This window comes from Oncorhynchus mykiss, chromosome 10 (assembly GCF_013265735.2).
Source record: "Oncorhynchus mykiss isolate Arlee chromosome 10, USDA_OmykA_1.1, whole genome shotgun sequence".
NCBI lineage: Eukaryota > Metazoa > Chordata > Actinopteri > Salmoniformes > Salmonidae > Oncorhynchus > Oncorhynchus mykiss.
This window is the reverse complement of record NC_048574.1, coordinates 7,752,462-7,770,463: the sequence shown is the minus strand read 5'-3', so window position 1 is coordinate 7,770,463 and position 18,002 is coordinate 7,752,462. Positions and strand designations below refer to the sequence as shown.

The 18,002-nt window shown below is 40.6% G+C and overlaps 1 protein-coding gene across 6 annotated transcripts in view; it reads right to left on the bottom strand.

The window, feature by feature from the left end:
* LOC110533310 (P2X purinoceptor 1) overlaps positions 1–18,002 on the bottom strand; it is a 50,446-nt gene that overhangs the window by 12,919 nt on the left and 19,525 nt on the right. For 5 of the 6 annotated variants that reach the window (XM_036989604.1, XM_036989606.1, XM_036989605.1 and 2 more), the window contains exons 2-6: positions 17,711–17,855; positions 9,450–9,521; positions 7,316–7,385; positions 3,551–3,641; positions 2,802–2,882 (exon numbers count right to left, since the gene is read on the bottom strand). In XM_036989604.1, coding sequence (XP_036845499.1) covers positions 2,802–2,882; positions 3,551–3,641; positions 7,316–7,385; positions 9,450–9,521; positions 17,711–17,855 — 459 coding nt within the window. The remainder of the gene's footprint in view (positions 1–2,801; positions 2,883–3,550; positions 3,642–7,315; positions 7,386–9,449; positions 9,522–17,710; positions 17,856–18,002) is intronic. The other variant, XM_036989607.1, reaches the window with a different exon arrangement.

Genomic DNA, 18,002 nt, shown 5'->3' with positions numbered 1-18,002 from the left:
TGCGAGCAAGGAGGCCTACAAACCTGACTCAGTTACACCAGCTCTGTTAGGAGGAATGGGCCAACATTTACCCCACGTATTGTTGGAAGCTTGTGGAAGGCTACCCGAAAAGTTTGACCCAAGTTAAAGGCAATGCTACCAAATACTAATTGAGTGTATGTAAACTTCTGACCCACTGGGAATTTTTTTATTTTTATTTTTTATTTTACCTTTATTTAACTAGGCAAGTCAGTTAAGAACAAACTCTTATTTTCAATGACGGCCTGGGAACAGTGGGTTAACTGCCTGTTCAGGGGCAGAACGACAGATTTGTACCTTGTCAGCTCGGGGGTTTGAACTCACAACCTTCCGGTTACTAGTCCAACGCTCTAACCACTAGGCTACCCTGCCGCCCTGATGAAAGCAATACAAGCTGAAATAAATCATTTTCTCTACTATTATTCTGACATTTCACATTCTTAAAATAAAGATGTGATCCTAACTGACCTAAGACAGGGCATTTTTACTAGGATTAATTGTCAGGAATTGTGAAAAACTGAGTTTAAATGTATTTGGCTAAGGTGTATGTAAACTTCAGACTTCAACTGTATATATGAGTTCCACGACCTACAAGACAGATCGGTTGAGGGACGAGTGTCGCGTAGGAGTGACGCCAACTGACGTGAGGCAATGCTTAAATGGCAAAATAATCTAATATCACGATTTCCTTGATTTATATATATTTATATTATTAGAATCATTTATGTTTAGCTCACATAATATAATTTCAAGGTATACAATAAGGTGTCTGTAATAGAATACACGTATTTCTGTCTCTTTCTAAATACTGTATATTTTACAACGTTGAGGGAGTGCCAAGATGGAGGCACGATGTCTTCAAAACAGCACCCCCTGTCTGTCATCTAGTGTATATATACATAATGTATGATGAATCTGTGGTTGTGTTAAATGTGTATTCACCAAGTCATTACTGTCCTGATCATCTATACAGTCAGCGGGAAATATATTTTTGATTTACATTTGGTTGAGTTGTCAACTAACAAAAAAATGTCACCATTGGATTTAGGTTAAAAGTGAAAATCTAACTAAATTCTTTCAGTGTTGATGACTTCTGCAAATCCAATCGGTTTTCCACAGTGATTCAAGGTAATCTGGTAATGCCCTCCGTTCCTGCTTTGATCAAATGTAATCTTTTTTGATGAAATGACGTGGAAACAACTTTGATTCAACCATTTTCCCCCCATTGGGTTGAGTACATCTCTATATGATTTTAACCTATAGAATCTGGCTCTTCTAATGTTAACCTATAGAATATGTCTCTTCTCATGTTAACCTATAGAATCGGACTCTTCTAATGTTAACCTATAGAATCTGACTCTTCTCATATTAACCGGGGTGGCAGGGTAGCCTAGTGGTTAGAGCGTTGGACTAGTAACCGGAAGGTTGCAAGTTCAAACCCCTGAGCTGACAAGGTACAAATCTGTCGTTCTGCCCCTGAACAGGCAGTTAACCCACTGTTCCTAGGCCGTCATTGAAAATAAGAATTTGTTCTTAACTGGTTAAATAAATTTTAAAAACGATGGAATCTGACTCTTCTCATGTTAAACGATAGAATCTGGCTCTTCTCATGTTAACCTATAGAATATGTCTCTTCTCATGTTAACCCATAGAATCTGGCTCTTCTCATGTTAACCTATATAATCGGACTCTTCTCATGTTAACCTATAGAATCGGACTCTTCTCATGTTAACCTATAGAATCGGACTCTTCTCATGTTAACCTATATAATCGGACTCTTCTCATGTTAACCTATATAATCGGACTCTTCTCATGTTAACCTATAGAATCGGACTCTTCTCATGTTAACCTATAGAATCTGGCTCTTCTCATGTTAACCTATAGAATCTGGCACTTCTAATGTTAACCTATAGAATCTGGCTCTTCTCATGTTAACCGATAGAATCGGGCTCTTCTCATGTTAACCTATAGAACCTGGCCCTTCTCATGTTGACTTATGTTGCCTCTCATGATCCTAGGAGAGTTACTGAATGACCTGCCACCGACCTGACCTCAGCTTGCTATCAGGGAGTTACTGAATGACCTGCCACGACCTGACCTCAGCTCGCTATCAGGGAGTTACTGAATGACCTGCCACTAACCTGACCTCAGCTCGCTATTAGGGAGTTACTGAATGACCTGCCACCAACCTGACCTCAGCTCGCTATCAGGGAGTTACTGAATGACCTGCCACTAACCTGACCTCAGCTTGCTATCAGGGAGTTACTGAATGACCTGCCACCAACCTGACCTCAGCTCGCTATCAGGGAGTTACTGAATGACCTGCCACCGACCTGACCTCAGCTCGCTATCAGGGAGTTACTGAATGACCTGCCACCGACCTGACCTCAGCTCGCTATCAGGGAGTTACTGAATGACCTGCCACTGACCTGACCTCAGCTTGCTATCAGGGAGTTACTGAATGATCTGCCACTAACTTGACCTCAGCTCAGTGAAACAGGAGGGGAGAGATGTCCTCATGTTGTTGCTATGCTAATTGGCAATGGTGTGGTAATGGTATGGTTATTTTGCTGTATAATGTTTGGCAGGATCGTGTAGGTTCAGAGAGACATACACCGCCTGTGTGCAGCACAGCTTATCGTGCAAATACTAATGATATTAGGAAGAAGAAGCAACGATTTAATGCTTTTATGAGTATTATAGACTGGATCCATGGTTATTCTCCTCATTTTCTATAGGCGTTGATGAAAGGATGCATGTTGTGTATCAAACAGGGGTCTTACCTCGTAACACCATAGGCTGGAAAGTTGATTGTGTTTTTGATGAACAGTGTGAAGTTCTCTGCCGACATCAACAGCGCAGGGCTGCACAGAAAACAGTAGAACAAATGAAAACAAAGACCAACAAAGCATAAACACACACACAGACACAGACACACACACACAGACACACACACAGACACACACAGACACACACACAGACACACACAGACACACACACAGACATACACAGACACACACAGACACACACACAGACACACACAGACACACACAGACACACACACAGACAGACACACACAGACACACACACAGACACACACAGACACACACAGACACACACAGACACACACACACACAGACACACACAGACACACACAGACACACACACAGACACACACAGACACACACACAGACACACACAGACACACACACAGACACACACACAGACACACACAGACACACACACAGACACACACAGACACACACAGACACACACAGACACACACACAGACACACACAGACACACACACAGACACACACAGACACACACACAGACACACACAGACACACACAGACACACACAGAAAGGTCATAACAAGAAATTGGTAGAGACCGTTTTCATTTCATCAGCCTACAAATAATTCAGGTAGAGTCCAAAGGTTGTTCAGTACCATTCAGTACATAACACTTCTGATGAGTAATTAAATGTTATACCTGTAAAGCTTGAACATAAATTGATTGATCGTACATACTCTGGGATACTGCCGTCATCTTCCACAGGACACCAGGCTAGCACCTCACACATCTTTGTTGTGTTCACCAAGCACTTCCCCGTCATATGTCCTTGGGGTGGGGTGGGGTGGAGTGGGACAAAGACACGGAGAAAAGACACGAGGGATATAGCTTTTCCAACATGGAGTAACAACTATGAGCCCACAGATTAGGGTTGTCACCATATCAGTAAGGCGATTACTCGAGAGGTTTCGAGGCAAGGACACAACACATGAAGCTGACTGAATTCCCTGAGGAAAACAGTCCTAATGTTGGAAACAAACAGCCTGGTGTTGTCGCCCAGAATCACATGTTTCTTTAACCTGTTATATCACACTATGTTCCATACAGCAGGGTTTTTTAAAGAATCACATGTTATATCACACTATGTTCCATACAGCAGGGTTATCTAAATAATCACCTGTTATATCACACTATGTTCCATACAGCAGAGTTATCTAAAGAATCACATGTTATATTACACTATGTTCCATACAGCAGGGTTATCTAAATAATCACCTGTTATATCACACTATGTTCCATACAGCAGGGTTATCTAAAGAATCACCTGTTATATCACACTATGTTCCATACAGCAGAGTTATCTAAAGAATCACATGTTATATCACACTATGTTCCATACAGCAGGGTTATCTAAAGAATCACCTGTTATATCACACTATGTTCCATACAGCAGGGTTATCTAAAGAATCACCTGTTATATCACACTATGTTCCATACAGCAGGGTTATCTAAATAATCACCTGTTATATCACACTATGTTCCATACAGCAGGGTTATCTAAAGAATCACATGTTATATCACACTATGTTCCATACAGCAGGGTTATCTAAAGAATCACCTGCTATATCACACTATGTTCCTGTTATATCACACTATGTTCCTGTTATATCACACTATGTTCCTGTTATATCACACTATGTTCCTGTTATATCACACTATGTTCCTGTTATATCACACTATGTTCCTGTTATATCACACTATGTTCCTGTTATATCACACTATGTTCCTGTTATATCACACTATGTTCCTGTTATATCACACTATGTTCCATACAGCAGTGTTTTTTAAAGAATCAAAGCGTTTAGACTGCTTCGTGTTTGCCTTGTTGCCAGGGGAAAATCAGTTATCGTAGTATCGTGATACTGGTATCGTGACAACCAGTACCACAGATGAGGATGTCTTTTAACTAGAAAAAATTACTTTCACTTTAAATAGAATTGCTGTTTCAATCATCCAAACGTCTTAAAATCTTGACTAAAATGTGTGTCATTACAGAACACCAAAGGAAATGGGTTCAGTGAGTCTCTTTCAATCTCTCACTGATTTTATACTGTATGGATAATTTCTTTCTGCATGATAAGCATGGCTATTATCTGTGTGTGGTCCTGTCTCTCTGGTCCTGTCTCCCTGGTCCTGCCTCCCTGGTCCTGTCTCCCTGGTCCTGTCTCTCTGGTCCTGTCTCTCTGGTCCTGCATCCCTGGTCCTGTCTCTCTGGTCCTGCCTCCCTGGTCCTGCCTCCCTGGTCCTGCCTCCCTGGTCCTGCCTCCCTGGTCCTGCCTTCCTGGTCCTGCCTCCTTGGTCCTGCCTCCCTGGTCCTGCCTCCTTGGTCCTGCCTCCTTGGTCCTGCCTCCTTGGTCCTGCCTCCCTGGTCCTGCCTCCCTGGTCTTGTCTTTCCATGTCCTGTCTCTCCCTGTCCTGTTTTCCCTGTCCTGTCTCTCCCTGTCCTGTCTCTCCCTGTCCTGTCTTTCTGGTCCCGTCTCTCTGACCCTAGCTGGATTGGCAGAGTAGTGTGAAAAAGATTTACAGACACGGTAAAGTGAGCCACCCTACAGGACATGATCATAAGACCGGTTCACCCTGAGGGCTTTAACAGCTTCTGTTCTGTTTGCTTCCCTCTAGTTTCAACCACAGTCTAACCATTAACCAGCACATCCTTCTCAAGGACACAAGGATATATAGATGCCCCCCCAAGTCAACATGACAGTGGTGGCGTCAACAGATCTAAATCATCTGCCAACAGCAGATGATGAAAGTGAAAGGGCTGATGTGGTTCTGAGAGCTTGAAGAGGCTTGGCTGTAACCCAGAGTCACATAAGGACAAAATACACAACCAACCCTTTCAACTGCCACGTTATATAGGCTTTAGAATTGTTATTGGATATACTGCTACTACTCTACAATTTATCTGCCTGTCTCTGACTGTCTGCCTGTCTCTGACTGTGTGCCTGTCTCTGACTGTGTGCCTGTCCCTGACGTGTGCCCGTCTCTGACTGTCTGCCCGTCTCTGACTGTCTGCCCGTCTCTGACTGTCTGTCTGCCCGTCTCTGACTGTCTGCCTGCCTGTCTCTGACTGCCTGCCCGTCTCCGACTGTCTGCCCGTCTCTGACTGTCTGCCTGTCCCTGATTGTCTGACTGTCTGCCTGCCTGTCTCTGACTGTCTGCATATGTCTCTGACTGTCTGCCTATGTCTCTGACTGTGTGCCTGCCTGTCTCTGATTGTCTGCCTATGTCTCTGACTGTCTGGCTGCCTGTCTCTGACTGTCTGCCTGCCTGTCTCTGACTGTCTGCCTATGTCTCTGACTGTGTGCTTGAGTCTCTGACTGTGTCTGTTTGCATGCTTTAATAGAATGAAAATCCAAGTCACTCAACCATCCTGGATCCTGGCTGCTAAGAACATGGAAAGTTGTTGATCTAAATTAAGCAAACTTTTTCTTCTTGAATGCAGGGAAATTCCTGACTAGTCAAAATGTTTATCTTGGTGGCTTTGTTTTGTGTGACTGGTGTATTGTACATTTAGCTCATAGAAGCCCCAAAGTACAGATTAACTGAAACTGACCAAAGAACCGCTGAGAAAGTTAACCAACGATAAACCAACTTAATCCTAAAACATTTTTTTTTTATTTAACCTTTATTTAACTAGGAAAGTCAGTTAAGAACAAAATCGTATTTTCAATGACGGCCGAGGAACAGTGGGTTAACTGCCTGGTCAGGGGCAGAACGACAGATTTGTACCTAGTCAGCTCAGGGGATTTGAACTTGCAACCTTTCCGGTTACTAGTCCAACGCTCTAACCACTAGGCTACCCTGCCGCCACCCTGCTGCTCAATGATGATGCAACTGGACACTTAAAACACCTGAAAGATTATTTTTGTATTTTTTTTGCTCTCTGACAAGTGAAATCATGGGCCGTTTTAATTTCTGATAAATAACATTTAATTTCAGTTATCAGTACAGGGTCACCGGTGGCTAGAAATATGTATAATGAGAATCCTCTATATAGTAAAACTTTAAGAAAGTAAAGGATAGACGACGAAGGGCTCGTTATTTCCACAGAACTCCCAGCCCCTCGTTGTTTATCCCTCATAACGTAGTCACAGAGACGATGGCTAGTGTGAGTAGTCAGGTAGGGAGGGGGTAGTGGTAGTAATGGATGGCTAGATTTGCCAATGCGGAGGGTAGTGAGGAGGGTTAGTTAGTCACAGTGTTTCTCAACCTTTTTCATACCAGGGGCCAACAAGCAATGTTTTTTCCTCCTCGGGGGCAACTTACATTCAAACTAGCACTGTAGAACTGACGACATTAGTGTCCGTTAACTATCTCAGGGACTGGCCGGTGATTTGCCATAGACTGGCGCTGGTCCGCAGACCAGAGGTTGAGAAACACCAGAGTTAGTGAAGGGGACTGTGCCACACTGTCACACTGCCATGCCGTCCGGACTTTACCATCTCCCGTACGTTCTGATCTCCCTTCACAGTCTGCGTCAGAGCTGCATCGATTCTTCGAGTTTGGGGGCTGAAACACAGGAGTTGGAGTGAGTGTACAGTACATTCGGAAAGTATTCAGACCCCTTCCCCTTTTCCACATTTTGTTACGTTACAGCCTTATTCTAAAATGTATTAAATATCTACACATAATACTCCTTTTGTTTTGTGTGCAAATGTATTAAAAATAAAAAACAGAAATACCTTATTTACATAAATATTCAGACCCTTTGCTATGAGACTCGAAAATTGAGCTCAGGTGCATCCTGTTTCCATTGATCATCCTTGAGATGTTTCTATATCCCGAGAGAACCAAGATTCAGTGAAACAGAGTATGTTAGTCACTGATGTCTCTCTGGAAAGAGATCCTCGCCCTGAACTCGTCTAATTTATTGTCCAGAGACTAAACATTAGGGAGTAATATAATCAGAAGCGGTGGATGGTGTGCCCGCCTCCTGAGTCGGACTAGAAGTCCACTCCGAACACCTCTTCTCCGCCGACGGCAACTTGGAGCAGCCTCTGGGATAAGTTAAATTGCTCTGGGGGGTACGAACAAAGGATCCAATTCAGGAAAGTTGTATTCCAGGCCGTAATGCTGGTGAGTTACCATCGCTCTGATATCCAAAAGTTATTTCCGGCTGTATGTAATATCACAAGAAACATTCTGGGCTGATAGTGTAAGAAATAACACACAAAAAAAATACTGCAAAATTGCTTAGGATCTAGAAGGAGAGCTGCCATGTCTGTTGACGCCATCTTGTGCATCACAGTGGCAGCATCATTATATGGGGATGTTTTTCAGCAGCAGGGACTGGGAGACTAGTCAGGATTGAGGGAAAGATGAACGGAGCAAAGTACCGAGAGATCCTTGATATAAACCTGCTCCAGAGCACTAAGGACCTCAGACTGGGGTGAAGGGTCAGGTTCCAGCAAGACAACGACTCTAAGCACACAGCCAAGAGTGGCTTCGGGACAAGTCTCTGAATGTCCTTGAGTGGCCCAGCCAGAGCCCGGACTTGAAGCCGATCGAACATCTCTGGAGAGACTTGAAAATAGCTGTGCAGCGATGCTCCCCATCCAACCTCACAGAGTTTGAGAGGATCTGCAGAGAAGAATGGGAGAAACTCCCCAAATACAGGTGTGCCAAGCTTGTAGCGTCATACCAAAGAAGACGCGAGGCTGTAATCGCTGCCAAAGGTGCTTCAGCAAAGTACTGAGTAAAGGGTCTGAATACTTATGGGTTTTTTTTAAATACATTAAGCAAAAATGTCAATTTTTTTTTTTTTTGCTTTGTCATTATGGGGTATCTTGTTTAGATATTTAAAAAATAATAATATTTAATCAATTTTAGAACAAGGCTGTAACATAACAAAATGTGGAAAAAGTCAATGGGTCTGAATACTTTCCTAATATACTGTATATGTAAATTTATATATATATATCACAGGAGGTTGGTGGCACCTTAATTGGGAGGAACGGGCTTGTTGTAATGACAGGAGCGGAATCAGTGGAATGGTATTAAATACATCAAACACATGGTTTCCATGGTTTCCAGGTATTTGAAGCCGTTCCATTGTCTCCGTTCCAGACATTATTATGAGCCGCTCTCACCTCAGCAGCCTCCACTGATATAGTTATATACACACAGACTGAGTGTACAAAACATTAGGAACACCTTCCTAATATTGAGTTACAGACGCTTTTGCCTTCAGAACAGACTCAATTCGTCGGGCATGCACTCTACAAGGCATCGAAAGCGTTCCACAGGGATGCTGGTCCATGTTGACTCCATGTCGTCCCAGAGTTGGGTGAGGTTGGCTGGATGTCCTTTGGGTGGTGGACCATTCTTGATACACACGGGAAACTGTTGAGCATGAAAAACCCAGCAGCATTGCAGTTCATGACACACTCGAACAGGTGACATCAATAAGGGACCATAGCTTTCACCTGGATTCGCCTGGCCAGTCTATGTCACGGAAAGAGCAAGTGTTCCTAATTTTTTTTGTACACTTCTGAATCATGATCTCTGTGCAAATTTAGGAAAAGCAAGGACATACAAAGAATTAAGAAAGTATTTTGAGAGGAGTTGACTTACCTCAGAACATTTTTCAATTTTCTGACCTTTGGTCATAATGTAGTTGGTCATCACCACAAAAGAAGAGTCCCCCTGAGGTACGAGAGAGAGAGAGGGGGGGGGGGGGGAGGGAGAGAGAGAGGGAGAGAGGGAGTGAGAGAGAGAGAGGGAGGGCGTAGGAGAAAGGGAGGGAGAGAGAGAGAGAGAGAGAGAGAGAGGGAGGGAGGGAGGGAGGGAGGGAGGGAGTAGGAGAGAGAAAGGGAGGGAGAGAGAGAGAGAAAGGGAGGGAGAGGGAGAGAGAGAGAGAGAGAGGGAGAGAAAGGGAGGGTATGAAATAGAATAATCTGTGATTGGACATTGTTGCAACTGTGATGGGGATCATACTCTGGACTTCCTTGAGTGCCCTGTTAGGGTGAAGGAGATTGAGTTGTGAAGGATCAGGGCTGTGCAGCTGATCTCCCATGTGGAGGTGGTGAAGAGAGTCGTAAGAGGCAGCAGTGTTGAAGATATGGAGGTGGATGCAGGGCAACCAGTTGATAGTGTTTTAAGTCAATCGGGTCATCTGGATACACTCAATGTGAAGAAGGTGGATTCTGTGGCATATGCAGTGCGTTCGGAAAGTATTCAGACCCCTTGACTTTTTTCACATTCTGTCACGTCACAGCCTTATTCGAAAATTGATTAAATCAATAAAAATCCTCAGTAATCTATACACAATATCCCATAACGACAAAGCGAAAACAGGTTTTTAGACATTTTTGCAAATTTAAAAATAAATACAATATTGACATGAGTATTCAGACCTTTTGCTATGAGACTCGACATTGAGCTCAGGTGCATCCTGTTTCCATTGATCATCCTTGAGATGTTTCTACAACTTGATTGGAGTCCACCTGGGATAAATTAAACTGATTGGAAATTATTTGGAAAGGCACAGGCCTGTCTATATAAGGTCCCACAGTTAACACTGCATGTCAGAGCAAAAACCAAACCACGAGGTCAAAGGAATTTTCCGTAGAGCTCAGAGACAGGATTGTGTCGAGGCACATATCTGGGGAAGGGTAACAAAAACATTTCTGCTGCATTGAAGGTCCCCAAGAACACTGTGACCTCCATCATTCTTAAATGGAAGAAGTTTGGAACCACCAAGACTCCCTAGCAATCGGGGGAGAAGGGCTTTGGTCAGGGAGGGACCAAGAACCTGATGGTTACTCTGACAGAGCTCTAGAGTTCCTCTGTGGAGATGGGAGAACCTTCCAGAAAGACAACCATCTCTGCAGCACTCCATCAATCAGGCCTTTATAGTAGAGTGACCAGACGGAAGCCATTCCTCAGGAAAAGGCACATGACAGCCCAATTGGAGTTTGCCAAAAGGCACCTAAAGACTCTCAGGCAATGAGAAACAAGAGTATCTCTTCTGATGAACCCAAGATTGAACTCTTTGGCCTGAATGTCAAGCGTCAAGTCTGGAGGAAACCTGGCACCATCCCTAAGGTGAAGCATGGCAGTGGCAGCATCATGCTGTGGGGGTGTTGTTCATTGGAAGGGACTGGGAGACTAGTCCGGATCGAGGGAAAGATGAACGGGCAAAGTACAGAGAGATCCTTGATAAAAACCTGCTTCAGAGCGCTCAGGACCTCAGACTGGTACATCTTCCAACAGGACAACGACCCTAAGCACACAGTCAAGACAACACAGGAGTGGCTTCAGGACAAGTCTCTGAATGTCCTTGAGTGGCCCAGCAAGAGCCCGGACTTGAACCCTATCGAACATCTTTGGAGATAGATGTTCCCCATACAACCTGATGGAGCTTGAGAGGATCTGCAGAGAAGAATTGGAGATACTCCCCAAATACAGGTGCGCCAAGCTTGTAACGTCATACCAAAGAAGACTTGAGGCTGTAATTGCTGGCAAAGGTGCTTCAGTACTGAGTAAAGGGTCTGAATACTTATGTAAATGTGATATATATATATTTTTTTTATTATAAATTAAGAAACATTTCTAAAACCTGTTTTTGCTTTGACATTATTGGGTATTGTGATGTCATTATGGGGTATTGTGATGTCACTATGGGGTATTGTGATGTCACTATGGGGTATTGTGATGTCATTATGGGGTATTGTGTGTAGATTGATGAGGGAAAAAAAACATGTAATATATTTAGAGTAAAGCTGTAACACAACAAAATGTGGAAAAAGTCAAGGGGTCTGAATACTTTCTGAAGGCTCTGTATAGCCACAGTGATTAATTGTACAGCACAACTTTTTGTTTTCTTTCGTTCTACTGTATTATTGACTATGTTTTCTTTATTCCATGTGTTGTCGTTTGTGTCGCACTGTTTTGCTTTATCTTGGCCAGGTCGCAGTTGTAAATGAGAACTTGTTCTTAACTAGCCTACCTGGATAAATAAAGGTGAAATAGAAATAAAATAAATTGTCTAAGAAGTCCAGGAAGCAGACTATCATTATATCTGCAGCTAAGAAGTTTTTGGGGCTCCAAGGCATCCCGGCAGAAGCACTATTGTCGCTAGGACATATCCCGTCCTCACAGGAGGATTCTGCGCCTGTGTTGAGACCTGATTAGAATGAGTTTTTTTAAAGAAAAGCAGGTTGATTTTGTTTAGGTAATTTCTTTTTTGATAGTTTGTATGATATTGTATTTATTTTAACCCAAATATTTTCCTTTTTGGGATCGTTATTATCGAAATGCACATCCAATTGTTGCAAACGACCCCTACAAGTAGAATAACAACTTCCCCAGCCTTAAAAAGGAAAGAAATATCGGCGTGGCAACAAAAATAACTGATCCCCCTTAAAACCGGTTGCTTTCAATTGTTCCGCAACTCCGTTTGGAAGCCTATAATCAATCAATCAATCCATCCACTGTTTGGAGAGGCGCGCCAGAACGGGAATGCTTTACGCTTATTCCAGATGCCTAACAGAGATCTAAAAAAAAAACACTTTACAGATTAAATTCTCTAGAACCTTTCTATTGATTCTAGGTCGCAAACAGATGCCGCGTTCAAAACAACTGGGAATTTAAAAAATACGACGTCAGTGATATTCAGGTCAGACATTCGGAGCTCTAAAAAGAGGCCAGAGTTCCCGAGTTGGAATTCTGAATTGGATGACTGTTGAAGGTTGTTTTTTTTGGTGCTCATTGTTTTGAACAGCACTGAAGTCAGAGATTTCCCAGTTCCGAGTTGTTTTGAAAGCGACATTACTCTCTCTCCTCCCACAGTGCAAAAGACAAGCCTTTTTTGACACCTCTTTTCTCCCATCAGCCCCCAGTACTTATAGATTCAGCATTTGATAGTGCATTCAATGAAAATAATAAACATAAGACCATAGACCAGACATACCCTTCTTGGTCAGTTGGAAAAATATATATAATCTTTCCTCTCTACCTACTGGGCTGTCCCAACTAACTTGATAGTTCACTGGTCTAAATGTGTAACATTTGTTACAACATGACAAACCTTTTGTCACCGTTGTTATGGTAACAGACCTTATAGCCCCTCCCCATAGAAATATAATGACTGAATTAACATGAGGGTGCAGTAAAATAGCCCTGGCCTAGGCACTTCCTCGTTCTAGTAACACTATTTCTATGTCCCTCGCTATCCGGTTTCCTTCTATTGGCCCTCTCCCGAGTCTTGACCATGATGTCGTTCACGTCAATGTAAACTAACTCATATGTAGAGGCCATATATAGCACAGTACATGTGGCCCTGCATTAATAAGGACTGGTACTGGAGCCCTCCTGCCTGGGTAACTGCATTAGATGTCATCAGACCTGGGTTCAAGTACTATTTAAAATAATTTAGTTGAGCTTGATTAAACTTACCTGTGAGCTTGCCCAAGCTTTCTAAAACGAAAACCTCGGCCGTCTGACACTCAAGGCAGGCTAATGTATTTGAAAGATATTAAATAGTATTTAAACCCACGTCTGCATGGCAAGCTTGAGTAATTTCGGTCACTGATTGTGACCACATCGGGAAGAAGTGGTTATTATCGTGTGAAGAGACAGATGGGATAGCATCAATTCCTGTCAATGTTATAGAATGGCAGCTAATTGACAATGCAGTTAGTCAGTATAATTGAATTGTGGATGAATCTAATTAAGATATGTCTGTGTAGTGACAATAGTACAAGACCATTTGTACTACTACTACTGTAAATGCTCAATGTGCTACCTATTTTCATACTACTGTAAATGCTCAATGTGCTACCTATTTTCATACTACAGTAAATGCTCAATGTACTACCTATTTTCATACTACTGTAAATGCTGAATTAATTACCTATTTTCATGCTACTGTAAATGCTCAATGTACTACCTATTTTCATACTACTGTAAATGCTCAATGTACTACCTATTTTCATACTACTGTAAATGCTCAATGTGCTACCTATTTTCATACTACTGTAAATGCTCAATGTGCTACCTATTTTCATACTACTGTAAATGCTCAATGTGCTACCTATTTTCATACTACTGTAAATGCTCAATGTGCTACCTATTTTCATACTACTGTAAATGCTCAATGTATTACCTATTTTCATACTACTGTAAATGCTCAATGTACTACCTATTTTCATACTACTGTAAATGCTCAATGTATTACTTATTTTCATACTACTGTAAATGCTCAACATACTACCTATTTTCATACTACTGTAAATGCTCAATGTTTTACCTATTTTCATACTACTGTAAATGCTCAATGTACTACCTATTTTCATACTACTGTAAATGCTCAATGTATTACTTATTTTCATACTACTGTAAATGCTCAACATACTACCTATTTTCATACTACTGTAAATGCTCAATGTTTTACCTATTTTCATACTACTGTAAATGTTCAATGTATTACCTATTTTCATACTACTGTAAATGCTCAATGTACTACCGATTTTCATAGTCTAGAAAATAAATGCTTTTGGGTGTAACACAGTGTTGAATAACTGAATCCAATACTATATAACCAGTATCAATGTAATTGTTTTGGAAATCACCATGATACTCAGGTAGATACCGTGAATAGATAAACAAACGCCATAGATCATTATAACAGACAAGGTCATATTCAGGTAGATATCTTGAATATTATAGGTAAACAGATACGGACATAAGATGACAGACTGTATCATCTTGATATGTGTTTTATCATCTTCTTTGACATTGATCTCCCTCCTCGTGACCGTCAGTCAAGCAGTTCCGAATGAGATAGACCAACCGTGGTCACGCCTCTCAGAGCACACAGTGGTGTTTTCTTTACGGCTTAGACACGGGCAAACAATGAACTGTCACTTTGTTTACAGAGAGTCTCATGTTTGTCTCTGTATTTGCCTAACGTGTGAGCAGGATCAGGGTGCGTACAAAAAGAACCGCTGGGGAAAGTTAGGTACAGTTTCTCTCTCTCTCACGCCTGTTTGTTGACAATCAGGATGTGAGTGTTTTAAACTCCTGTCTCTGTAATCTTTATCTTCGTCAGTCTGTCAGATGTCTTCTGACTTCCGTAGATTAATCTCTCTGTAGTACTTTATACTACACTACTATTACAATACATCAACACTACTACTAAAATACTACTACACTACTATTACAATACATCAACACTACTACTAAAATACTACTACACTACTATTACAATACATCAACACTACTACTAAAATACTACTACACTACTATTACAATACATCAACACTACTACTAAAATACTACTATGCTACTATTACAATACATCAACACTACTACTAAAATACTACTATGCTACTATTACAATACATCAACACTACTACTAAAATACTACTATGCTACTATTACAATACATCAACACTACTACTAAAATACTACTACACTACTATTACAATACATCAACACTACTACTAAAATACTACTACACTACTATTACAATACATCAACACTACTACTAAAATACTACTATGCTACTATTACAATACATCAACACTACTACTAAAATACTACTATGCTACTATTACAATACATCAACACTACTACTAAAATACTACTATGCTACTATTACAATACATCAACACTACTACTAAAATACTACTACACTACTATTACAATACATCAACACTACTACTAAAATACTACTACACTACTATTACAATACATCAACACTACTACTAAAATACTACTATGCTACTATTACAATACATCAACACTACTACTAAAATACTACTATGCTACTATTACAATACATCAACACTACTACTAAAATACTACTATGCTACTATTACAATACATCAACACTACTACTAAAATACTACTATGCTACTATTACAATAAGTCTACACTACTGTTACCTTACTACACTACTACTATTACACTACTACGATAATATTACCTTCCTACACTACTACTACACTACTGTTACCTTACTACACTACTACTATTACACTACTACAATAATATTACCTTCCTACACTACTACTACACTACTGTTACCTTACTACACTACTACTATTACACTACTACAATAATATTACCTTCCTACACTACTACTACACTACTGTTACCTTACTACACTACTACTATTACACTACTACTACTACACTCCTATTACACTACTACTACAATGCCACTAAACAACTACAACACTACTACCACAATGCTATTACCTTATTATTACACTATTGCACTACTAGAACAATTCTACTACACAACTTTAACCTTAGTACACTACTACACTACTATTACACTACTATTACATTACTATTACACTACTACTACCTTACTACACCACAAGTACAATACTACTACACTACCACTACACTACTATTACCTTACTACACTACTACTAAACTACTACTACACTACTATTACACTACTATTACCTTACTACACTACTACTGAATTACTACTACACTACTATTACACTACTATTACATTTCTACACTACTATTACAATACTACTACACTACTATTACACTACTACTATCTTACTACACCACAAGAACAATACTACTACACTACCACTACACTACTATTACCTTACTACACTACTACTAAACTACTATTACACTACTATTACACTACTATTACCTTACGACACTACTACACTACTAATCCAATACCACTACACTACTATTACAATACTATTACCTTATGACACTACTACACTACTATTCCAATACTACTACACTACTATTACAATACTATTACCTTATGACACTACTACACTACTATTCCAATACTACTACACTACTATTACAATACTATTACCTTATGACACTACTACACTACTATTCCAATACTACTACACTACTATTACAATACTATTACCTTATGACACTACTACACTACTATTCCAATACCACTACACTACTATTACAATACTATTACCTTAAGACACTGCTACACTACTATTCCAATACTACTACACTACTATTACCTTACTACACTACTACACTACTACTACACTACTACTACCTTACTACACTACTACTACAATACCACTAAACTACAACACTACCACCACGCTACCATTACCTTCTTATTACACTATTGCAATACTATTACAATTCCACTACATACCTTTTACCTTACTAAACTACTACACTACTATTACAATACTATTACCTTACTAGACTACTACACTACTATTACCTTACTACACTACTACTACTACAATTACAATACTACCACACTACTACAATACTAACCTACTATTACCTTACTATTACACTACTACAATACTACACGACAATTACCTCACTACACTACTGTTACACTACTATTACATTACTACACTACTATTACTACACCTTACTACAATACAACCACACTACTATTACACTACTGCTAAACTACTATTACCTTACTACACTACTATTACACCACTATTACCTTATTACACTGCTACTACACTACTACACTAATATTACAATACTATTACACTACTACTACATTACACTACTATTACCTTTCTACACTACTACCACACTACTACTACAATACTATTGCACTACTACACTACTACTATGATGCTATTAACTTATCACACTATTACTCCACTACTATTACCTTACTACACTACTATTGCCTTACTACACAACTACCACACTACTACTACACAACTACCACACTACTATTACACCACTACCACACTACTATTACACCACTACTACAGAACACTGTTCCTATAGGTTCTAGAGATCTGTGACCTTTCAGGTCACTCATTCATTCAGTAAAATGTCCTTCTTATAACAATAATACCTTAGTAGGTCCACACTCAGCCAATGACCCACCTGTACAGGGAAGACATAGTCAGCCACGTCCCAGATCCTCTCCTCTCCGGTCACATTGGTGTAACCCACCCCCTTCATCTTAGTCAAGACGGAACCCACGGCCGTGTCTGACGACTGGTAGCCTTTCTCATAGATGAACACCCACCTGGACAGGACACAGGATACCACCAGTCAATCAAACATTTTCATAAAGCCCCAAAAGTTGTTGTTTGCAGTAAACCGACCAAGATCCTAAAAAAGTGGAAGAACAGTGGTAAGGAAACGATCCCTGGAAGGCAGAAACTTTGAGAGG